Source organism: Oncorhynchus kisutch, linkage group LG28 (genome assembly GCF_002021735.2).
Source record: "Oncorhynchus kisutch isolate 150728-3 linkage group LG28, Okis_V2, whole genome shotgun sequence".
NCBI classification, from domain to species: domain Eukaryota; kingdom Metazoa; phylum Chordata; class Actinopteri; order Salmoniformes; family Salmonidae; genus Oncorhynchus; species Oncorhynchus kisutch.
In genome coordinates this window covers 14,363,744-14,390,052 of record NC_034201.2, presented here as the reverse complement: position 1 = coordinate 14,390,052, position 26,309 = coordinate 14,363,744, and the positions used below count along the sequence as shown (strand labels likewise).

The window sequence follows — 26,309 nt, the reverse complement described above, 5'->3', positions numbered from 1 at the left end:
TAGGCCTCATAAAAGGAAGACAGACCCATGATGTCATGAGAAAATCCATGGAAAGGTCGTTAAAAAGCAGACATTTCCTTTGTCTTCTCTGCATCATTATACCCATATTGCTACAGAAGAGTAAAGAGCCCCCTATTAGCTAGAAAAGTAGACTCCATCCAACTGTGTGCAGCACTTAAAGTTGATTCTGTTGTGTCCTTGTTCTCTATGCAATTTGTTTGGAGCCCACTGAAAAATGCCCTACAGTATGGTAGGTCAGCGCTATAGGTCTATGGCGGCATCAATCAACACAGTGTTGGCAGTGATCTCCGTGGTGGACATAGGTGGCCTTTAAAGTTCACTGTATGTCTCAGTTCATCATTGTGAAGTCAACTTACCCTTGCTAGATTGAAGTTTTCCAGATGCATCATCCAACATCTCCAAGTTCTAAAATGCTCCAGACGTTTATCCATGTTGAAAAGATAAACGTGTCTTGCGGTCGGGGAGACAGGCAGGTAAGAGGCTAAGGATGAGAAGAGGAAAAATATGTCATTTCAAGTCAAATTGATGGTAGAGGTGGTTAGAATAAATATAATGTTGGCAAGATAAATCAAATCAAATTGTTTTGGGCTCATACACATATTTAGCAGGTGTTATCACAGGTGGAGTGAAATGCTTGTGTTTCTAGCTCCAACAGTGCAGTAATACCTAACAGTACAAAACAATACACACAAAAACAATACAAAGAAAGAACTTAAGAAATAAGCTAAAGTACTTATAAAAACAAACTAGGAGCCACATTTGACAGGTTCCGATATCAAAATCGAATCTAAAATAATCAATACTGATTGATTAATTTTATTCTGGGTAAAACAATTTGTACAGTTTAAAGTCAGCGAAATGACGTTGCATGAGCAGCACCGCAGATATTGTGATGAGTAAGATGCAAGACTTCGCTCTCATACAATCACATATAGTATCTGCGCATGTGCATGGGTTCGCTTCACACTCTTGCAATGTGGTAGCCACGGAACCAGAACAGTGGAGAGTTTAGCCACGAGCTCCAACACTCTTAGTTGTTGCTGAAATTGACCCTCTATGCTGTTTACTTTTGCATTCACGTCAGGGGTACTCAACTACCACACACATTTCCTAGGTGACAAATGTCCGGAGGGATACTGTCATTTATCAGTGTAGTACATAGAGTTAGATAGAGGACTCATCTTTGTATCTGTGCCATTATAGCGCTTTTGACAGCATGGGCAGTAGTCCATTTTCTTCTTCACGATTAGCTAATCCCTCCAGATGACCTGGTTGGACATGACATGAGAGATCAGCCAATGAAGTTGGAAGTCCCACCCAGTTGACTACACAGGAGGCTGCTGAGGGGAGAACATCTCATAATAATGGCTGGAACTGAGCAAATGGAATGGCATCAAACATCTGGAAATCTTGTGTTTGATGTATTTGTTACCATTCCACTAATTCCACTACAGTCATTACTACGATTCCTGGACGCACTCAAGGGCGGACGAACTCTATCATTCTTTATGGCGTAGTAACAAATGCCCACCTCGCGACCAATGTTTCCTCTACTTTTTTTCAGCGCTGCCAAAATGTCAGGTCTGCTGAGTGCAAACTTGAACATTGTGAAAATTTTGTGCAACTATGAGCATTTACTGTGAACACTAAGGCTGTACCCGCTTTAAGTTACAGTTTTAACAGTGGCCGAGTAGGCTGCTGTGGCTATTTGATCATAATGTAGGCCTACCAGAGTGGCCTACCATGAAAAACAATGGAGCAAATCCATTCCATAACATTTTAACATGGGAATAGCTGTTCTGTCAGTAGCAGCAAATGTGTGGTGTTCAATGTAGGCCTGAGAAATGCACACATTTTGTGCTCTTGTAGGAAGCAATCACTACCCCGTTGTTGACTAGAAGTTAGCAATAACTGGGCTAATAACTCACTAACTAGCAAAGAATATTAACAAATGTGTGCACAGGTGGCTACATGCAGCTCTCGCTTTGATATCATAACAAGCACATCTACTCACGACTGCTCATGCTATAAAATAATCCAGCTCAAAGTGAATGGCACAGATCCATATATGGCAATAGCTTTTTGCATATAGGCCTACTGCAGCTCTGATTGGTTATGGCGCACCCGTCTGGCAGAGTACAGGCATGAGTCGTGCCTGTCAATGCAATAGAATCCTACTCCAATGTGCTCTGCCTACAAGAAAATCGCTTGCACAGTTAGTTTTGCATACTAAGTCTTGCATAGTTAGTTTTGTTTCAGTATGTTACATTGAAAGAGTTTAATATTGCGTTGATTCAAGCACAATTCCTACAGTAAAGGGAAACGTTGATAGTGTTAACTAAGGGGAAAACTCTAGAAAGTTGAAGTTCAATCTCATGCTTCTCTGCACGGGCTGATATTTCTTCCGTGTGCCAGTCCGAGGGGAGCTGCAAACCTGCACATGCGTGCAGTTTAGAGGGAACATTGCTCGCAACCTGTTCACACCCCTCTTGTTGGCGGAAAGAGAATGTTGTGCTATATTTTAAGCTCATTTCCTACAATTGTACACATTGTGCTATGGAGCGGAGAGAACATTTTGCAATTTAAGCAAATTTCCTGCAATTCTACACATTTTGTCATGTCTTACGTGTGTGCAAAAAGTTTATTTATTTTTTCGTGGACCCGCTGTCCGTATTGATCCCATTATTGGTACTGATCCTGATCCGGACCACCATCCGCCTGCTGGGTATGTATGATCTACGTCATATCACTGACGTTACCTTTAAAAAGGTATTTAAAAGTACAAGAAACCCAGAGGATGACACATAAAAGTGTAAAAACAATGATTTCCATTGTGGTCCTAGGTGTAGGACACTAGATCTGTCCTAGAATCAGGCTAAGGGAACTGTATAAGCAGCAGCCTACCACATGGACACTCTCTCAAAGAACACTTACAGAACACTTGGGTGCGTTCAGTTCGATTAAGTACGTTGAGTGACTGTTTATTTCCCAAAAACATTCTTCATCGTTCTTGAACAGACTTTGAGGTATGTTTGCTCTGTTTGGTGGATATGGCAGGGAGTGGCTTAAAGCAATGAGTAATGTATTTAAAGGGCAGAGGTGCATGTGAAATCCTCATATATGCACAACCCAATCGCTCCCTGTTTTTAAACTGGCTATTCAGAACAGCACCGTCTCCATTTAATTGAACGTTGCACATAATTCTTTTGTACTGAACGCAGCCCTGGCAGAGATAGGTAGAAATACATGGGCCATGTTCTGTACGAAACATTTTGGAACGTTGCAGATAGAAATGCTATGAATAGAGTCGAGGTGATTCTTTATTCTACATGTCAGAGAGGCATGTTTGTTCTACATAGCATATTTCTATCTGAACATAACTTGTATCCTGCTGAGCACACCCCTAGTGCCACTCTCGGGCTAAACCACAATGAGCAGGGGTGCACTTGACCAAATAACTGGTAACTTCTTTTACCCAACACAGAGGCTATACAATGTCTAAACCAGACATAGCACAATTGTCACAGGCCTTTCTCAAACAAACTGTTATATATCTCAATAAACTAATAAGAAATATGGTATGAAAGTGACTTGTCGTTTTCCAGGAAGTTGCCTTGTAGTTTTTACCCACAAACACTGATATAATTGTAAATATCTAAAATGACCATGTTTTCACAAATTTGATGAAATAATTGTCACGCCCAAAATTAGGGCAGAGACGGAAGTGGAATGGGAAAAATCCCACTCCCTCATTTTTTTCTGATTCATATACAGTCAATGAACTAAGCAGACCAGACCTACAGTAGCTGCTATCACATTGGTGTCTATAGGAGAGCAGAACGGAACACCCTATAAATGTCCCGCCTGGTTCAAGTCCTTTACAGTTTTTGAATGGGCTTCAAGCTTATATCATTAAATTCATGAAAATGGGGTCATTTAAGATATATGTAAAATTATTTGTGGATTAATTATCTTTACCCAATGCCTTCTATGAAGGTTTTCGATTACGAAAAAGACAATAACACAATCGAAACTAAATTAATCAACAAAGAACATTTGACATATTTCTTAAACGACAACATTTTCATGAATTTAAAGCCTAAAAGCAGAATGGGACTTGAACCAGGAAGTAGGCGGGACTTTCATAGCGTACTGTGACACTTTTTGTTCAATGGTAAACGGCCTGAGTGGGACATCTTAATTTGTTCCATCAACTTCAGGCTCAAGGGAAACCTGGAAGGGCAAGTCTTCTAGCACCAGTACCCTTTGCAGGTCTTTAGATGTAAAATCCTTAAATCCCCAAAACTTTTCTCCCGCAGTCACACTAAGCTCCAGTTTCTTAGCCTTCGTTGAGACTTGTGCCGTACGGTTTATAACTGTGGCAATGAACGCCACAAAATCCACCAAGGTATCTTTTGACAGGCAGCAAACATTTACTACAGGCTGTGGTGCATTGACTACCATATCTTCACTAGCATCATTTGTTTTCTCAATTATTTGAATAGCCACCACATAGGAGATTCAACCTGAACATCCGATGTCACCCCGAGATGACTCCTTTGACGGGTGCTCTACTAAGACAAAACTTCTGTTGCCTGGATTCTTTTGAGGCTCACTGCAATCTTGCTCTGTTCTTCAGAAATACAATGAATCTAAAGAAGACCTCTCCTGGTCACTCTGACAGACTTTTCCCAGTGCATACTTTAAATTATTTTGTATTTTTTTACATTTAACCTTTACATGTATTTAACCAGGCAAGTCAGTTAAGAACATATTCTTATTTACAATGATGGCCTACCCTGGCCAAACCCGGATGACACTGGGCCAATTGTGCGCCGCCCTATGGGACTTCCAATCACGACCGGATGTGATACAGCATGGATTCAAACCAGGGACTGTAGTGACGCGTCTTGCACTGAGTTGCAGTGCCTTAGACCTTACTTCACCATTTGACACCTCAAACGGGTCTCCCACATATGCATCCTTACTCAACAAATGCATCCCAACAAGAAGTGATTCATTATCATTCACACACGTATCCTCCACTCCAATTTTGGATAAATGAAGGAAATAACTACAGTCAACTTACACCGATAACTGGTATTTCATAGCCACTCTCACACGTGTTTAAAATCAGTAGCTAAATTGGGGATCTTCATCATTTACTATAGAGCAAGGGAGAGCAGAGTTTGCATTTGGCCCCGAGTGTTATGTGCGCACATGCACTCCAGTCGCCATCTTTGATTGCTGTGTGCTGTGAAACTGAATTGTCCCCAATTCAACCGTGTACAAGTGAGTCTTAGTACAGATTGCAGACACTACACTGATGCAATGGCATCGCAAGAGGAGGATGAAGTAGCTTTGAATTTAATCCCAGATTAAGATTGAATGAATCAGTGTTCGCTGGAGGTTCATTGATGAAACCTAAAATCAATGTATCCCTACCATCACTGGTTCCTTTCTCTGCCAGCTACCATGCACTAGGCTTATTATACACCGAGTGTACAAAACGTTAAGAACACCTTCCTAAAGTTGAGTTGCACCCCTCTGGTACACAACTGAGCAAGAGGACAAGTACATTTGTGTCTAGTTTGAGAAACCAACACCTCACAAGTCCTCAATTGGCAGCTTAATGAAATAGTACCCGCAAAACACCCGTCTCAACGTCAACAGTGGAGAGGCGACTCCGGGATGCAGGTCTAATCGCCTCATCTCTCGCAACTATTTCATTTTGTATTGCAGGATTAGTATTGTGTTGCAATAGGTTGTACATACAAAACAGCCTCTAGCTCTTTTTTTTCTTACTCTGCACAAGTGTCTTGTAAAACACGATGTTTGATAACGTCTTATGTTACAGAGTCACCTTCTGTGGTGTTAACTTATTCAATCAGATGGGTTCAGTTCTCTGAGCCCCCCTTGTTCATGTGGATGTTGATGAGTTCCTTGATGGTCTTTGTCATTCTGGAAACACAATTCCAGTGTACCATCTGTCAGCAACATACTGCAGGTTAATGTGTATGGAAATGTAGTCAGGGAATTCCTCTCTCGTCTCTGTCTCTCTCAGGAGTGAGTGGGGTTTGTAATTGAAAGATGAACCAAGAAAGCATGTAGAGGGAGACACAGAACATTGGACAAAGTTGTAATATACTGTAGTGTTTGATGTATTGTGTTGTAATTGTGCAATAAAATAATTGAGTATCTGTACTTAGATTTGTGTCGCAGCAGACATCCTCATCCTTCACAATGTTTACTCTTGGTGGGGCTGACTCGTCTTCAGAATTGTATAATTTTATTTGACCATATAAGTTGACTGAGAACACATTCCCATTCACAGCAACGACCTGGGGAATCATTACAGGAGAGAGGAGGGGGATGAATGAGCCAATTGGAAACTGTTGATGGTTAGGTGACCATGATGGTACGAGGGACAGAAATGTACCCAGGACATTGGGATTAACACGCTTACTCATACGATAAGTGCCATGGGATCTTTAGTGACAACAGAGAGTCAGGACACCCGTTTTAACGGCCCATCCAAAAGACGGCACGCTACACAGGGCAATATCTCCAATCACTGCCCTGGGGCGTTGGGATATTTTTTTAGAGCAGCGGAAAGAGTGCTTCCTACTAGCCGTCCAACACCACTTCCAGCAGCATCTAGTCTCTCATCCAGGGACCGACCCTTATCCTGTTGTGAATAAAGCAAAGACAGGTTGTAGTATTGGGTGTAGTGATGGGAGGCTGACCATATGATAAATAGAATGGCTGTGAAAGGCTCTGGCTCATCCTGCTGGCATGACAGCGGTAGCCCTTGGCTCCACAGCAGAGCGAGGTGAAGAAACTGCTGTGGTCCTCTGTCTACATCACTGCTGCCCTGTTTCCTGTGCCTCTGTCTGTGGAGGGCTGCTGCTGCTGCCTTGCTCATATTATCATCTATATTTATCTCTCTTACTTAATCAAACACAGGGCCTGGTGGAGAGCTTCCTGAGTAGGATGAAGATGTACCCTGGCTTTCCTTGAGCTACATTGTACTGTACTCAATGTAGTTCACTGGCCCCATACAGTGCTTGTCTTACAGTGATTTACAGTGTGCATTACCACAGTGGCTGACTCAGTAAATTTCACTATAGGGTTCCATGGCTACAGCCCTGAATAAAATCAAGTTTATTGGTCGCGTACAAATTTGCAGGTGTTATAGCAGCTGCAGTGAAATGCTTGTGTTACTAGCTCCAACAGTGCACTAGAGTGTCTTGTGTTACTAGCTCCAACAGTGCACTAGAGTGTCTTGTGTTACTAGCTCCAACAGTGCAGTAGAAGGTATTGTGTTACTAGCTCCAACAGTACAGTAGAATGTCTTGTGTTACTAGCTCCAACAGTACAGTAGAATGTCTTGTGTTACTAGCTCCAACAGTGCAGTAGAAGGTATTGTGTTACTAGCTCCAACAGTACAGTTGAATGTCTTGTGTTACTAGCTCCAACAGTGCACTAGAGTGTCTTGTGTTACTAGCTCCAACAGTGCAGTAGAAGGTATTGTGTTACTAGCTCCAACAGTACAGTAGAATGTCTTGTGTTACTAGCTCCAACAGTACAGTAGAATGTCTTGTGTTACTAGCTCCAACAGTGCAGTAGAAGGTATTGTGTTACTAGCTCCAACAGTACAGTTGAATGTCTTGTGTTACTAGCTCCAACAGTGCACTAGAGTGTCTTGTGTTACTAGCTCCAACAGTGCAGTAGAATGTATTTTGTTACTAGCTCCAACAGCGCAGTTGAATGTCTTGTGTTACTAGCTCCAACAGTACAGTAGAATGGTTTGTTACTAGCGCCAACAGTACAGTTGAATGTCTTTTGTTACCAGCGCCAACAGTACAGTAGAATGGTTTGTTACTAGCGCCAACAGTACAGTTGAATGTCTTTTGTTACTAGCGCCAACAATACAGTAGAATGTCTTGTTACTAGCTCTAACAGTACAGTAGAATGGTTTGTTACTAGCGCCAACAGTACAGTAGAATGTCTTGTTACTAGCTCCAACAGCGCAGTAGACTGTCTTCTGTTACTAGCTCCAACAGTACAGTAGATTGTGTTGTTACTAGCTCCAACAGCGCAGTAGAATGTCTTGTGTTACTAGCTCCAACAGTACAGTAGAATGTCTTGTGTTACTAGCTCCAACAGTACAGTAGAATGTCTTGTGTTACTAGCTCCAACAGTACAGTAGAATGTCTTGTTACTAGCTCTAACAGTACAGTAGAATGTCTTGTTTACTAGCTCCAACAGTACAGTTGAATGTCTTGTTACTAGCTCCAACAGTACAGTAGAATGTCTTGTTACTAGCTCCAACAGTACAGTAAAATGTCTTGTTACTAGCTCCAACAGTACAGTTGAATGTCTTGTGTTACTAGCTCCAACAGTGCACTAGAGTGTCTTGTGTTACTAGCTCCAACAGTGCAGTAGAAGGTATTGTGTTACTAGCTCCAACAGTACAGTAGAATGTATTTTGTTACTAGCTCCAACAGCGCAGTTGAATGTCTTGTGTTACTAGCTCCAACAGTACAGTAGAATGGTTTGTTACTAGCGCCAACAGTACAGTTGAATGTCTTTTGTTACCAGCGCCAACAGTACAGTAGAATGGTTTGTTACTAGCGCCAACAGTACAGTTGAATGTCTTTTGTTACTAGCGCCAACAGTACAGTAGAATGTCTTGTTACTAGCTCTAACAGTACAGTAGAATGGTTTGTTACTAGCGCCAACAGTACAGTAGAATGTCTTGTTACTAGCTCCAACAGCGCAGTAGACTGTCTTGTGTTACTAGCTCCAACAGTACAGTAGATTGTGTTGTTACTAGCTCCAACAGCGCAGTAGAATGTCTTGTGTTACTAGCTCCAACAGTACAGTAGAATGTCTTGTGTTACTAGCTCCAACAGTACAGTAGAATGTCTTGTGTTACTAGCTCCAACAGTACAGTAGAATGTCTTGTTACTAGCTCTAACAGTACAGTAGAATGTCTTGTTTACTAGCTCCAACAGTACAGTTGAATGTCTTGTTACTAGCTCCAACAGTACAGTAGAATGTCTTGTTCCTAGCTCCAACAGTACAGTAAAATGTCTTGTTACTAGCTCCAACAGTATAGTTGAATGTCTTGTGTTACTAGCTCCAACAGTACAGTAGAATGTCTTGTTACTAGCTCCAACAGTACAGTTGAATGTCTTGTGTTACTAGCTCCAACAGTACAGTAGAATGTCTTGTGTTTCTAGCTCCAACAGTACAGTAGAATGTCTTGTGTTTCTAGCTCCAGCAGTACAGTAGAATGTGTTGTGTTACTAGCTCCAACAGTGCAGTAGAATGTCTCACAAATACTCAATAATCAAAACAAGAAATGACTGAACATGTCCAAGTAACTATCCAGAGTAGATTGTATTTGTTAGCATGTGTCAGAAAGAACCCAGAATATAAATATGTGGTGTGTATAGACAGTATATCATTACGAAATAAAATGGTATGTCCAGTAGTACAGTGCCTTGCAAAAGTAATCATCCCCCTTGGCGTTTTTCCAATTTTGTTGCATTACAACCTGTAATTTAAATGGATTTTATTTGGATGTCATGTAAAGGACATACACAAAATAGTCCAAATTGGTGAAGTGAAATTTAAAAAATAACGGAAAAGTGGTGCATGCATATGTATTCACCCCTTTCCTATGAAGCCCCTAAATAAGATCTGGTACAACCAATTACCTTCAGAAGTCACACAATTAGTTAGATTGCACACAGGTGGACTTTATTTAAGTGTCACATGATCTGTCACATGATCTCAGTATATATACACCTGTTCTGAAAGGCCCCAGAGTCTGCAACACCACAAAGCAAGGGGCACCGCCAAGCCAGCGGCACCATGAAGACCAAGGAGCTCTCCAAACAGGTCAGGGACAAAGTTGTGGAAAGTACAGATCTGGGTTGGGTTATAAAGAATATCAGAAACTTTGAACATCCCATGGAGCACCATTAAATCCATTATTAAAAAATGGAAAGAATATGGCACCACAACAAACCTGCCAAGAGAGCGCCGGCCACCAAAACTCACAGATCAGGCAATGAGGGTATTAATCAGAGAGGCAACAAAGAGACCAAAGATAACCCTGAAGGAGCTGCAAAGCTCCACATATCTGGCGTATCTGTCCATAGGACCACTTTATGCTATACACTCCACAGAGCTGGACTTTACAGAAGAGTGGCCTGACAAAAGCCATTGCTTAAAAAACAAAATAAGCAAACACGTTTGGTGTTCGCCAAAAGGCATGTGGGAGACTCCCCAAACATATGGAAGAAGGCACTCTGATTCGATTAGACTAAAATTTGGATTTTTGGCCATCAAGGAAAACACTATGTCTTGCGCAAACCCAACACCTCTCATCACCCCGAGAACAACGTCCCCATAGTGAAGCGGTGGTGGCAACATCATGCTATGGGGACGTTTTCATCGGCAGGGACTGGGAAACTGGTTAGAATAGAAGGAATGATGGATGGTGCTAAATACAGGGAAATTCTTGAAGGAAACCTGTTTCAGTATTCCAGAGATTTGAGACTGGGATGGAGGTTCACCTTCCAGCAGGACAATGACCCTAAGCATACTGCTAAAGCAACACTTGAGTGGTTTAAGGGGAAACATTTAAATGTCTTGGAATGGCCTAGTCAATGCCCAGACTTCAATCCAATTGAGAATCTGTGTTATGACTTAAAGATTGCTGTACACAATCGGAACCCATCCAACTTGAAGGAGCTGGAGCAGTTTGCCTTGAAGAATGGGCAAACATCCCAATAGCTAGATGTGTCAATCTTATAGAGACATACCCCAAGAGACTTGCAGCTGTCATTTCTGCAAAAGGTGTCTCTACAGAGTGTTGACTTTGAGGGGGTGAACAGTTATGCACACTCAAGTTTTCAGTTTTTTTGTCTTATTTCTTGTTTGTTTCACAATAAAAAATATTTTGCTTCTTTGAAGTGGTAGGCATGTTGTGTAAATCAAATGATACAACCCCCCCAAAAATACATGTTAATTCCAGGTTTTAAGGCAACAAAATAAGAAAAATGCCCTGGGGGGTGAATACTTTCGCAAGCCACAGTAGGTATATTAGGATGAGCTATCTCGAGAATAAAGTATATACATACGCACATACGGTGATTAAGCAACAGTATATAAACAGAATATGAAGTGACCAGCATTCAATGACTCTATATACATTGGGCATTAGTATCAAGGTGCAGGGCAGAGTCCTGGCCAGGTAGCCAACTACTGTAGGGATAGCTGTTCAACAGTCTGATGGCCTGGAGATGGCCTTGACAAAGTGTATACTGGGTTGCCTTTGTTTTGGCAAAGTTTTCTATCACTGTAGTCAGCCCAATTTGTGTCATCTGTCCCCTTATAGAGGATTCACTATAGCTACCCATTGCCACCTCAGCAGAAAATAGATGTTTGTAGTAACTGCTGCCCTAATACTGTAGAAATGGTTTTAATGTCCATCAATTAGCCTCAATTACACTGCAATGACAAAAACCTGCTGTGTGTGAAAGCTGCCAGGCGCTGTGCTCTTCTCTTGCAGTCAGTCTACAAAGCCTGGTTATGCTCAGAATACTTCAACGCCACCCAGAGCCAGTGTCAACACAGGATTCCCTGCAAGCAATATTGTCTGGAGGTCCAGACCATGTGCCCCTTTGTGTTACCAGACAATGACGACTTGGTCTACGGAGGACTATCCAGTTTCATCTGTACAGGTACAGTATGATCGGTGCCTTGAGTGACATTTAGTCATTATTGTTGTTACCATTTTTCTCTCAAGCTCATGTATTTGCACAGAAACTGTGGGTCGATTCCACACCAGGAAGGCCTGAAAATATTTAGGATATCTCAGATTGTTTTATAACTAGCTCCTTGTTCTATCTGTGCCTGTAGTTGACAGTAGCTGCCATTACCTCAGCAATGGAAAATCTGTTTTCCGGATCCTTTTGAGGCTCACTGCAATCTTCCTCTGTTCTTCAGAAATGCAATGAATCAAAATAATACCACTCCTGGTCACTCTGACAGAGTCCACTTTTCCCAGCGCATACTAACCATTTTCGACACCTCAAACAGGTCTCCCACATATGCATTCTTATTCAACAAACGCATCCCAATACGAAGCGATTCATACACATATCCTCCACTACAATTTTAGAAAATGTACATTTTGTTCCAGTTTTCAAATCTACTGTTGTCCATTCAGAACATTCGTCTACACCAACTTTGCTTGATTTGAACTCATCATCCACTTCCGCCATCTTTCCCAAGCACACCCTACTATAGGCCTTTCTCTCGCATGAGGGGGGAGTCAAATTACCGAGGACTTTCTGGGACTACTCAAGAAAAATATTCACTAGTACCTGCAACCTGGTTCAGGTTATCAGTCAACCTACCAGGGTTGTTACAAACAGTACAGGAATGAAATCATTAACATGTACTGATCACATCTTTACTCATGCTTGAAAGCGGTATCCAGATGCAGTGACCACAATATAATAGCCATATCTAGGAAAATCAAAGTTCCAAAGCCTGGGCCTAATATAGTGTGTAAGAGGTCATACAATACGTTTTGTAGTGATTCCTATGTTGTTCATGTAAAGAATATCTGTTGGCCTGTGGTGCAAACAGACGTTGCACTTGATACATTTATGAAATTGCTCATCCCAGTATGCTCCCATTAAGAAAATGACTGTAAAAAGGGATGAAGCAAAAGGAATGCCTAATAAATCTGGCTGCAAATTGAGAAATCATGTGACTAAACTGAATAAAAAAGAATAAGAAACTAGAGTATCAAACAAAGATAAATGACAAAGAATGATAGTAAAAAGCTTTGGAGCACCTTCAATGAAATTTGCGGAAATAAGGCAAACTCAGCTCCATCATTCATTGAATCAGATGGCTTATTCATTGCAAAACCGACTGATATTGCCAACTACTTAATTTTTTCATTGGCAAGATTAGCAAACTTAGGTATGACATGCCAGCAACAAACACTGACACTACACATCCAAGTATATCTGACCAAATTAAGACAAGAATTGTAATTTTGAATTCCGTAAAGTTGACTATGGAAGAGGGGAAAACATTATTGCTGTCTATCAACAATGACAAGCCACCGGAGTCTGACATCTTGGATGGAAAATGACTTAGGATAATAGCGGACGATATTGCCATTCCTATTTGCCATATCTTCAATTTAAGCCTACTAGAAAGTGTGTACCCTCAATTCTGGAGGGAAGTAAAAGTAATTCCGCTACCTAAGAATAGTAAAGCGCACTTTACTGGCTCAAATAGCAGACCAATCAGCCTGTTACCAACCCTTAGTAAAGTTTTAGAAAAAATAGTGTTTGACCAAGAACAATGCTATTTTACTGTAAAAAAATTGACAACAGACTTTCAGTACGCTTATAGGGAAGGACATTCAGCAAGCACAGCACTTACACAAATGACTGATGATTGGCTGAGGGAAATTGATAATAAAAATATTGTGGGGGCTGTTTGTTCGACTTCAGTGCAGCTTTTGCGTTATCGATCATAGTCTGCTGCTGGACAAACATATGTGTTATGGCTTTACACCCCCTGCTATATTGTAAATAAAGAGTTACCTGTCTAACAGTACACAGAGGGTGTTCTTTAATGGAAGCCTCTCCAACATAATCCAGGTAGTGATGGTTGCTGATAATGGGCCTCCGTATGCCAATGTAGATATTCCATGAAAAATCAGCCGTTTCCTGCTACAATAGTCATTTATAACATTAACAATGTCTACACTATATTTCTGATCAACTTGATGTTATAAAAAATTTGCTTTTTGTTCAAAAACAAGGACATTTCTAAATGACCCCAAACTTTTGAACGGTAGTGTATAAAATCAAATCAAAGTATTTGTCACGTGCGCCGAATACAACAGACCTTACAGTGAAATGCTTACTTGCAGGCTCTAACCAATAGTGAAAAAAAAGGTATTAGGTGAACAATAGGTAATTAAAGAAATCAAACAACCGTAAAAAGACAGTGAAAAACAACAGTAGCGAGGCTATATACAGACACTGGTTAGTCAGGCTGATTGAGGTAGTATGTACATGTCGATATGGTTAAAGTATTGGTAATGTCTTCAAAAATATTGTTTTCCATACAAAAAATAAGCTAAATCTTTTTGAGATATTCATATTAATATTTTTAATGTTTCATAAATTAATGTGAAAAATTGTATTACAGAATCTAAACCGAGTCCATATTTTAGAAAACTGTCGTAGTACAGTGCCTTCAGAAAGTATTCACAGACCTTACATTTTTCTACATTTTGTTGTGATACAGCCAGAATTTTAAAATGTATTAATCAAGATTTTTTTGTCACTGGCTGCCACACAATAACCCATAATGTCGAAGTGGAATTATGTTTTTCAAAATGTTTACTAATTAAAAAGCTGAAATGTCTTGAGTCGATAAGTATTCAACTCCTTTGTTATGGCAAGCCTATGCAAGTTCCAAAATCCACATTTGCTTTACAAGTCACATAATAAGTTGCATGGACTCACTCTGTGTGCAGTAATAGTGTTTAACATTATTTTTTGTATGGCTACCCCCCTCTCTGTACCCCACAAATACAATTATCTGTAAGGTCCCTTAGTCGGGCAGTGAATTTCAAATATCGATTCAACCACAAAGACCAGGGAGGTTTTCCAATGGCTCGCAAAAAAGGGCACCTATTGGTAGATGTTTTTTGAGCATAGTGAAGTTAGTAATTACACTTTTGATGGTGTATTAATACGCCCAGTCCCTACAAAGATACAGATGTCCTCCCTAACTCATTTGACAGAGAGGAAGGAAACCGCTCAGGGATTTTACCATAAGACCAATGAGTTAAGGGCAGTGATAGTAGAAAACTGAGGATGGATCAACAACATTGTAGTTACTCCACAAAACTAACCTAATTGACAGAGTGAAAAGAAGAAAACCCGTACAGAATAACAAATATTCCAAAACATGCATTCTGTTTGCAATAAGACACTAAAGTAAAACTGAAAAATATGTGGAAAATAAATTAACTTTTCGTCCTGAATACAAGGTGTTACGTTTGGGGCAAATCCAATTCAACACATTGCTGAGTACCACTCCTCATATTTTTCAGCAGAGTGGTGGCTGCATCATATTATGGGTATGCTTGCAATCATTAAGAACTGGGGAGTTTTTCAGGATAGGAAAGAAATGGAATGGAGCTCAGCACATGCAAAATCCCAGAGGAAAACCTGGTTCAGTCTGCTTTCCACCAGACACTGGTATATGAATTTACCTTTCAGCAGGACAATAATGTAAAACACAAGTTGCTTACAAAGAAGGCAGTGAATGTTCCTGAGTGGCCATGTTACAGTTTTTACTTAAATCAACATGAAAATCTATAGCAAGACATAAAAAGGGTTTTCTAGCAATGATCAACAACGAATTTGACAGAGCTTGAATAATGGACAAATGTTGCACAAACCAAGTGTGGAAAGCTTTTAGCCAGAAAGACTCACTTGCAGTAACCGTTGCTTCTACAAAGTATTGACTCAGGGGTGTGAATACTTATGTAAATGGCATATTTCTGTATTTAATTTTCAAAAAATGTGCAACAATTTCCAGAAATAAATATTCACTTTGTATTGTTTGTAGATTGGAGGAAAAAAAAGTTTAATTTAATCCGTTTTGAATTCAGGCTGTAAAACAACAAAATGTGGAATAAGTCAAGGAGTATGAATACTTTCAGAAGGCACTGTATAGGTCTAGAATTGGCCTATAATTTTTTTTATTTTTTTTATTTATTTCACCTTTATTTAACCAGGTAGGCTAGTTGAGAACAAGTTCTCATTTACAACTGCGACCTGGCCAAGATAAAGCATAGCAGTGTGAACAGACAACAACACAGAGTTACACATGGAGTAAACAATAAACAAGTCAATAACACAGTAGAAAAAAGAAAAAAAAGAGTCTATATACATTGTGTGCAAAAGGCATGAGGAGGTAGGCGAATAATTACAATTTAGCAGATTAACACTGGAGTGATAAATGATCAGATGGTCATGTGCAGGTAGAGATACTGGTGTGCAAAAGAGCAGAAAAGTAAATAAATAAAAACAGTATGGGGATGAGGTAAGTAAAAATGGGTGGGCTATTTACCGATGGACTATGTACAGCTGCAGCGATTTGTTAGCTGCTCAGATAGCAGATGTTTAAAGTTGGTGAGGGAGATAAAAGTCTCCAACTTCAGTGATTTTTGCAATTCATTCCAGTCACAGGCAGCAGAGAACTGGAAGGAAAGGCGGCCAAATGAGGCTTTAGGGATGATCGGTGAGATACACCTGCTGGAGCGCGTGCTACGGGTGGGTGTTGCCATCATGACCAGTGAACTGAGATAAGGTGGAACTTTACTTAGCATGGAGTTGTTGCTGACCTGGAGGCAGTGGGTCTGGCGACGAATATGTAGCGAGGACCAGCCGACTAGAGCATACAGGTCGCAGTGGTGGGTGGTATAAGGTGCTTTAGTAACAAAACGGATGGCACTGTGATAAACTGCATCCAGTTTGCTATTGGAAGCTATTTTGTAGATGACATCGCCGAAGTCGAGGATCGGTAGGATAGTCAGTTTTACTAGGGTAAGTTTGGCGGCGTGAGTGAAGGAGGCTTTGTTGTGGAATAGAAAGCCGACTCTAGATTAGATTTTTTGATTGGAGATGTTTGATATGAGTCTGGAAGGAGAGTTTACAGTCTAGCCAGACACCTAGGTACTTATAGATGTCCACATATTTTAGGTCGGAACCATCCAGGGTGGTGATGCTAGTCAGGCGTGCGGGTGCAGGCAGCGAACGGTTGAAAAGCATGCATTTGGTTTTACTAGCGTTTAAGATCAGTTGGAGGCCACGGAAGGAGTGTTGTATGGCATTGAAGCTCGTTTGGAGGTTAGATAGCACAGTATCCAAGGAAGGACCAGAAGTATACAGAATGGTGTCGTCTGCGTAGAGGTGGATCAGAGAATCGCCCGCAGCAAGAGCAACATCATTGATATATACAGAGAAAAGAGTCGGCCCGAGAATTGAACCCTGTGGCACCCCCATAGAGACTGCCAGAGGACCGGACAACATGCCCTCCGATTTGACACACTGAACTCTGTCTGCAAAGTAGTTGGTGAACCAGGCAAGGCAGTCATTAGAAAAACAGAGGCTACTGAGTCTGCCGATAAGAATATGGTGATTGACAGAGTCGAAAGCCTTGGCCAGGTCGTTGAAGATGGCTGCACAGTACTGTCTTTTATCGATGGAGGTTATGATATCGTTTAGTACCTGGAGCGTGGCTGAGGTGCACCCGTGACCGGCTCGGAAACCAGATTGCACAGCGGAGAAGGTACGGTGGGATTCGAGATGGTCAGTGATCTGTTTGTTCACTAGGCTTTCGAAGACCTTCGATAGGCAGGGCAGGATGGATATAGGTCTGTAACAGTTTGGGTCCAGGGTGTCTCCCCCTTTGAAGAGGGGGATGACTGCGGCAGCTTTCCAATCCTTGGGGATCTCAGACGATATGAAAGAGACGTTGAACAGGCTGGTAATAGGGGTTGCGACAATAGCTGCGGATAGTTTCAGAAATAGAGGGTCCAGATTGTCAAGACCAGCTGATTTGTACGGGTCCAGGTTTTGCAGCTCTTTCAGAACATCTGCTATCTGGATTTGGGTAAAGGAGAAGCTGGGGAGGCTTGGGCGAGTAGCTGCGGGGGGGGCGGAGCTGTTGGTCGAGGTTGGAGTAGCCAGGAGGAAGGCATGGCCAGCCGTTGAGAAATGCTTGTTGAAGTTTTCGATTATCATGGATTTATCAGTGGTGATCGTGTTACCTAGCCTCAGTGCAGTGGGCAGCTGGGAGGAGGTGCTCTTGTTCTCCATGGACTTTACAGTGTCCCAGAACTTTTTGGAGTTAGAGCTACAGGATGCAAATTTCTGCTTGAAAAAGCTGGCCTTTGCTTTCCTGACTGACTGCGTGTATTGGTCCCTGAACAGTTGCATATCGCGGGGACTATTCGATGCTATTGCAGTCCGCCACAGGATGTTTTCGTGCTGGTCGAGGGCAGTCAGGTCTGGAGTGAACCAAGGGCTATATCTGTTCTTAGTTCTGCATTTTTTGAACGGAGCATGCTTATCTAAGATGGTGAGGAAGTTACTTTTAAAGAATGACCAGGCATCCTCAACTGACGGGATGAGGTCAATATCCTTCCAGGATACCCGGGCCAGGTCGATTAGAAAGGCCTGCTCGCAGAAGTGTTTTAGGGAGCGTTTGACAGTTCCTTCCAGTGACGATTCTTTGTGAGAATTGCCAGAACATTCTGAGATACCAAAAATATTTTCGGGCTTTCCCGGGCTGGAATCGCCTGGTATCTTGTTGTTTGTTGTCATCTGAAAAACTAATCTGGATCTGAATTATGTTTCTTCTCTGTGTGTGATGCAGGGCTACTAGAAAACCATTTAACCAATGCAGACCCAGAGTGTTGTGATGTCAGATGGAGTGGCTGCGACCCCTCTGTGGGGGCGGCGTGCGCCCTGACACAGCTTCCAGGGTCGTCGTCATGGCAGCGGCGCAGCTCCCCGCCCGTGTCAGCTGCATCGCGGCTGTGCAGCAGCAGACTAAGACTGTGTGTTCTGGTCCTCATCCTGCTGCACACTGTCGTCTCCTTCTCCACTGTCCAGAGCAGTGGCGCTGTGGGCCTGGAGGCCATGGTACCCCTGCCCCTAGAGGAGAGCTCTGCCCGAGAGGAGTGACTGATTATGAACAAGAGTTTCTACTGTTCCCTGCCTCCAGTCTACAGAGACCCCTTCCTTCACAGTACCTGAGGAGTGAGGCATTTATAACCCTCTCTCTCCATCCAGTCCCCTCCACAGGACATCAGCAATGAGGAGGTTATACACCGTTCCAGGGCAGGCTACAGGTCGGTATACCTCCTCACCCTCCACCACACCGGAGGAGTGGCGAAGCACGGGCCCTCCCCTACCTCGACACAGAGAGGTATGGAGGTGGATGAGGTTTCGAAACTGAGAACCAGACATGTCTCACATGTAAGGAGGACATGAAAGGGCATAGGGAAAGAGAGGCGGGTCTCCTATCATCCCAGGGTCCAGAGGAAGCGTCAATTTTATAACTGAAAGCGGTACTGTATGCTGTTTCTGAGAAGGTTTTGGGTACAAATGGCCTTTTTCAAGTTTTATCACTACTCAATTTAATGAGTTGAGTGATGTTTTTGGGGATTTACGTATGACGTTGGGTGTTGAGTTTGTGAACTGCACAGTGGGGAAAAGTATGAGTTGCAGGCTCGTATGCTATTTTTTTTTTATCTGGATGTGTGTGTGTGTGTGTGTGTGTGTGTGTGTGTGTGTGTGTGTGTGTGTGTGTGTGTGTGTGTGTGTGTGTGTGTGTGTGTGTGTGTGTGTGTGTGTGTGTGTGTGTGTGTGTGTGTGTGTGTGTGTGTGTGTGTGAATACAGTGAAGAAGTCAGCAATATAATGTATATGACCCAACACAAATCAGATGACCATTACATCTTCCAAGCTAACAGAATACGCACAACAAATACTTTGTTTGGCTCAGAGTAAATATTATTCTTATTCTCAGTACCACTACCCTCATTATCATACACCAAGTAGAATCAGTTCATGCAAGTATTGGATTACAGATCCTAATCAAAGGTAAACCATGTTGTTTTTGATAGATGTCAGAAGTACACTACTAATGCTGTGGAGGAACATGTGTTTATGCAAAGCTGATTGAAACGAGTTGAAACCCCCACTGGGTCTCTAATCGCTTACAGAAGGCACATGATTGTGCAATGGAAGACTGTCTGTATTATAACTACACCAATCATTTCTTACTCATAAAACAGACAATTTACCACGTATTACACATAACAAAGACCCAGAGTGATAATTGGAGCAGAATGTTATCATGGCTGAATGTTTAAGAAATGTTTAAGATGTGAATGCATTGTGTCATCAAAAAACTGAGGCATGTGTGTATGCCCTCAATGTCTTCTTGTGTGTTCATTACATTCATGGTGAAATACAGTGATTACAGTATTTGGAAAGAACCCAAACTTTATAAATATACTTCTAAATATTAGAGATATAGAAAAAGATCCACCTTGATTTATTCATAGGCAATCTGTTGGGAAGCGGTTTTGTTATTTGTAAAGACAAGCTAGAGCATGATTATATAAATGGTTCTCATATGTTTCTGATTTCTTGGATTGAATACTTCTGACCTCTCTTTTCCTGGCATAATTTGTGTATTATTCTTACAAATAGTTGGTAAAATTTGGGCTTGTATTTGGGAAGCTGAAATAAAATAACTGTCTTCCAATGTGACAAATTGATTCACAAACAGGAATTGTGAATAATTTTTTATCTTACAAAGTATTCCTGGGTTCACCTCCCAAACAGATACTATATGTGACCTTGGTCTACCAGAATACAGGCATATTGTTTATGTCCTAACAAAACTATCTTAACTATTTTACTATTGAAAAACTATATCATAGCACAGGTTTTTACAGAGTATTGTATACAGTATGTATATGAATTTAACTTGGATTTGAATATCTGAGCATTTTAGTAATATAAACAAATCAGAGATCTATGAGATGCATGAGATTCAGATTATTTATTTATCTAAAATAAAATATATTATAAACTTGGTGGTTCGAGCCCTGATGGCTGATTGGTTGAAAGCCGTGGTATATCAGACTGTATACCACAATATGCCCCCAAAAATATTTGTACTGTTCTAATTACGTTGGTAACCAGTTTATAATAGCAATAAGGCAACTCTGGCGTTTGTGGTACATGGCCAATATACCACGGCTATATCCAGGCCCTAAGAATAGCCCTTAGCCAATATATATTGGCTATATACCACACCCCCTCGTGCCTTATTGCTTAATTATATCACTGTAGCCTTTAATGCCCACAATGAATGAGTAAGAACTAACCTCATGTCAGTCTGATAAACTGCTCGTTTCTTTTGCTAAAAGTGCAATATTTAGTTTTTGACAGCCTGTGTTGTTTCATTTAATATCTAACGGACATTGTCAGCATGCTGATTATAAACTGGTTTAAGATGCCAAACACTCTAAAAGAGACAACCATGTCGATAACTGCAACTTGGGATTGGAAATCTTGCCTGCCTTATATGACTAACGTGTGTAACATTGTATGGTCTCTCCATTTCCAAAAAGGTCACTTGTACCCTTCTCTCTCCTATGTCAGTCATTGCTGTTGCTTATCCGTTAGAATGTAAAGGAATGGTACCTCAATCAGAGAAGGGAAAAGGGGTATAAATCTACACTGGTGTCCTAAGCCTGTATGCTGTGAGGGGACTACTTCTTATGCCATTTTATACACTGTGCTTTAATGTTTAGAACTTTTTGCACTAGTTCTAATAACTTTTTTTTTTCCTGAGATTTGTTTTAAAACTGTGCTTACTAATTCCGTTCTAAAACAAATATTATCCCATATCTGTGTTTCTAGTTGTATATGTAATCTGTTTTCTGTTTCTATTGTATTTTGGGCGGAGCAGTGCCTGCTCACTGTTAAAGCTCATTAAAGTAATACAATCGTTCATTAACAGACTCTCTTTTTGTGAGGGGTTAAATAAAATATTTAGCTGTTTGTCATTTTACAATCTTATACATCCCGAATGTCTTTTCAGTTAGACACATTTAAAAATTAAGGTTTAGCACTATCCTTGTAACCATGCCTCGAAATATATCAGTTGGTAGGTCACATACAGTGGCTTACGAAAGTATTCACCCCCCTGGGCATGTTTCCTATTTTGTTGGAATTAACCTTGAATTAAATTTGATTTTGGGGGGGATTTGCCTACAATTTTGAAGATGCAAAATATTTTTTATTGTGAAACAAACAAGAAATAAGACAAAAAAACAAAACATTTTGCAGCAATACAGCTGCAAGTCTCTTGGGGTATGTCTCTATAAGCTTGGCACGTCTAGCCACTGGGATTTTTGCCCATTCTTCAAGGCAAAACTGCTCCAGCTCCTTCAAGTTGGATGGGTTCCGCTGGTGTACAGCAATCTTTAAGTCATAACACAGTTTCTCAATTGGATTGAGGTCTGGGCTTTGACTAGGCCATTCCAAGACATTTAAATGTTTCCCCTTAAACCGCTTGAGTGTTGCTTTAGCAGTATGCTTAGGGCCATTGTCCTGCTGGAAGGTGAACCAACTTCCCAGTCTCAAATATCTGGAAGACTGACACAGGTTTCCCTCAAGAATTTCCCTGTATTTAGGGCCATCCATCATTCCTTCAATTCTGACCAGTTTCCCAGTCCCTGCCGATGAAAACATCCCCACAGCATGATGCTGCCACCATCATGCTTCACTGTGGGGATGTTGTTCTCGGGGTGATGAGAGGTGTTGGGTTTGCGCCAGACATTGCGATTTCCTTGATGGCCAAAAAGCTACATTTTAGTCTCATCTGACCAGAGTACCTTCTTCCATATGTTTGGGGAGTCTCCCACATGCCTTTTGATGAACACCAAACGTGTTTGCTTATTTTTTTCTTTAAGCAATGGCTTTTTTCTGTCCACTCTCCCATAAAGCCCAGCCCTGTGGAGTGTACGGCTTATAGTGGTCCTATGGACGGACACTCCAATCTCCGCTGTGGAGCTTTGCAGCTCCTTCAGGGTTATCTTTGGTCTCTTTGTTGCCTCTCTGATTAATGCCCTCCTTGCCTGGTACGTGAGTTTTGGTGGGCTGCCCTCTCTTGGCAGGTTTGTTGTGGTGCCATATTCTTTCTATTTTTTAATAATGGATTTAATGGTGCTCTGTGGACTGTTCAAAGTTTCTGATATTTTTTTATAACCCAACCCTGATCTGTACTTCGCCACAACTTTGTCTCTGACCTGTTTTGAGAGTTCCTTGGTCATCATGGTGCCCCTTGCTTAATGGTGTTGCAGACTCTGGGGCCTTTCAGAACAGGTGTATGTGTACTGAGATCATGTGACAGATCGTGTGACACTTAGATTGTACACAGGTGGACTTTATTTAACTAATTGTGTGACTTCTAAAGGTAATTGGTTGCACCAGATCTTATTTAGGGGCTTCATAGCAAAAGGGGTGAATACATATACATGCACCAGTTTTCCGTTTTTTATTTTGTTAACAATTTATTTTTTACATTTCACTTCACCAATTTGGACTATTTTGTGTATGTCCGTTAAATTAAATCCAAATAAAAATCTATTTAAATGACAGGTTGTAATGCAACAAAATAGGAAAAACACCATGGGGGATGAATACTTTTACAAGGCACTGTAACAAGTCATAGAATCTGTGTTACTCTGTATCACCAGTAGGGAGAGCCATTGTTAAGTGAGAATTGATTGTGAGAGAAAGTATGCTGTGTATTTGTGAGAACTGTCTGCAGCACCATGCTATTTCTGCATCAATATCAGTGAACAGGTTTTATACTGATTACTGTGAAACAAAATTATTTAACTTCCTACTGACATCTGTTATATCATCAGAGACCCACATTCCTGGAACAGCAACAAATAGACTCGAAATCACATTTCAAATGTGATGTGTATCAATATATATACACAAGCTAACTGTCTAAGAAAACCAAATCTGACGTATGTGACCTATGTTCTTAACAAACCAACCTGTTTTAAAATGGATCTTTTCATTTCACTTTCAAACACTGGAGTGAACAACCACATTAGCATGGTCAAAGTGTTACATAAATGGTACACCTTTTTAATATTCCTGTCCTTGTGAATGATGCATAAGTAGTCTCCAACATTATTTGGTGATACTGTGTACAGTATATCCACTTTGGCAGCAGTTGTGTCTGATTGATTTTGCAATAATGTTCTATAATTGTTCTATTTCTCTTCAAACAGTACAGTATGTGGGCCTGGTCTCTCCAATACATCTGTTCTGTTGACGTCTGTCAGATGTTGAGAGAATTAATGGATCACAGCAAATGTTCACATCAGAAAGGGTCTCTGTGCTCTGTTGTATTGATGTTCAAATCTCGTTCTCAACATTGGATCTAATAAAGTTACTTTAAAAGCATGATCCATTCCCTGCTGGAAAGTGATGAAAGGCACATTTATATTAAGCTTGTTTTAATGCTCTTGGAATGGTGCTGCTGCTACAGAAAGTCCTCTCTAAAGTTAATACATTCAAGAACAGACATGGCCCATGGATGATATAGGGGTACATCTGTGGGACAGCCCCCTTGGTTCTGGGACAGGGACAAAGGAGCCATGATTTAAAGTATGTTCCCCACTGTTTTACTTTGTCACATTACCTATGACCTTCCCAAATCAAATCAAACTTTATTTGTCACATGCGCCGAATACAACAAGTGTAGACCTTACCGTGAAATGCTTACTTACAAGCCCTTAGCCAACAGTGCAGTTCAAGAAGAGATAAGAAAAATATTGCTCAAATGAACTAAAGTAAAAAATAATTAAAAGCAACACAATAACAATAACGAGGCTATATACAGGAGGTACCTGTACCGAGTCAGTGTGCGGGGGTACAGGTCATGTCCACCCGCCGCTGTCATGTCTACAAATATGGATCACTATATAAAAACATGAAAACATCTTGGGGGCATTGAATAGAAATAATATGCGTCAGTGATGGCTTTGCTTGGATTTACATAGCACCACTGAATGTTAGTGGGTGATAGACAAGGGTTGTCTATGGGATTCTACACTGGAATTAATGCTTTACTATTTTATGACAGTGATGGGCAATCCTTACCCTAAGGGGCCTTGGTGTCTGCATGCTCAAGAGGTTGCCTGCGAATCCACAACAGATCTAGACTTGGAAAACCAGATGGAGTCACTTGTGCCGAAACAATGACAAAACAGAAATCAGCTAATCCTGAAGCTTTCCTGTGGTTTTTCAGGTTGGCCAACTATATATCTATGGCCACTGTTAATGTGTTGGTAAAATAAAGCCAATATATCATGTAACTCTATGCCCAGAGAGATTACATCAACTAGGAAGCATATTGGTCACAGTCAATGTTTTACACCATTACTGCACATGAGAAGAGATTATTGTGGTTGACAGTCATTTTGCACACTGTCCTTTCCAGTGAGAGGCCAGAGGGGCTATGGCATTCAAATAGAAAGAGACTGGTCAGACGTCAAAAGGCTAATGTTACTGGGAGTATATGAGGTCGTTCATTTAATCAAATCCCTGAAGCTAACAACAACTAAAAGAGATCTAGGTACTGTATTAATGTATGCTGTAGGCCTTGACATTGTGTTTGCTTCTCACTAAGAAGTCATTAGATGGGTGAGGGGGTGGGGCTTCAGGGATACTACATTGATCTTTTTAGTGGGCATGAGGAAATTATTACAATCTCATGTTTAAAGAAAAATATATACAGTACCAGTCAAAACTTTGGACACACCTACTCATTCAAGGGTTTTTCTTTATTTTTACTATTTTCTACAACGAAGAATAATAGTGAAGACATCAAAACTATGAAATAACACGTATGGAATCATGTAGTAACCCAAAAAAAATTTAACAAATTTTTATATATTTTCAATTCTTCATAGTAGCCACCGTTTGCCTTCATGACAGCTTTGCACACTCGTGCCATTCTCTCAAACAGCTTCACCTGGAATGCTTTTCTAGCAGTCTTGAAGGAGTTCCCACATATGCTGAGCACTTGTTGGTTGCATTTCCTTCACCCTGTGGTCCAACTCACCCCAAACTATTTCAATTAAGTTGAGTTCAGGTGATTGTGGCCAGGTCAGCTGATTCAGCACCCCATCACTCTTCTTCTTGGTCAGATAGCCCTTACACAGCATGGAGGTGTGTTGGGTCATTGTCCTGTTGAAAAACAAATGGCAGTCCCACTAAGCGCAAACCAGATGGGATGGCATATTGCTGCAGACTGCTGTGTTAGCCATGCTTGTTAAGTGTGCCTTGAATTCTAAAATACATCACAGACAGAGTCACCAGCAAAGCACCTCCACACCATCACACCTTCTCCTCCATGCTTCACGGTGGGAACCACACATGCGGAGATCATACGTTCACCTAGTCTGCTTCTCACAAAGACACGGTGGTTGGAACCAAAAATCTCAAATTTGAACTCATCAGACCAAAGGGCAGATTTCCACCGGTCTAATGTCCATTGCTCGTGTTTATTGGCCCAAGCAAGTCTCTTCTTCTGATTGGT

The 26,309-nt window shown here is 41.1% G+C and overlaps 1 protein-coding gene across 2 annotated transcripts in view; it reads left to right on the top strand.

Annotated features, from left to right (window-relative positions):
- LOC109872680 (transmembrane protein FAM155B-like) overlaps positions 1-21,698 on the top strand; it is a 53,998-nt gene extending 32,300 nt beyond the window's left edge. Inside the window, exons 1-3 of one of the 2 annotated variants that reach the window (XR_004206055.1) lie at positions 2,280-2,746; positions 11,612-11,783; positions 18,535-21,698. Coding sequence is in view for 1 of the 2 variants with exons in the window: in XM_031808617.1 (XP_031664477.1) it covers positions 11,612-11,783; positions 18,535-18,845 (483 nt within the window). In the remaining variant the exon portion in view is untranslated. Of the gene's footprint in view, positions 1-2,279; positions 2,747-11,611; positions 11,784-18,534 lie in introns of those variants that run through there. The other variant, XM_031808617.1, reaches the window with a different exon arrangement.
- Positions 21,699-26,309: the final 4,611 nt, after the last annotated feature.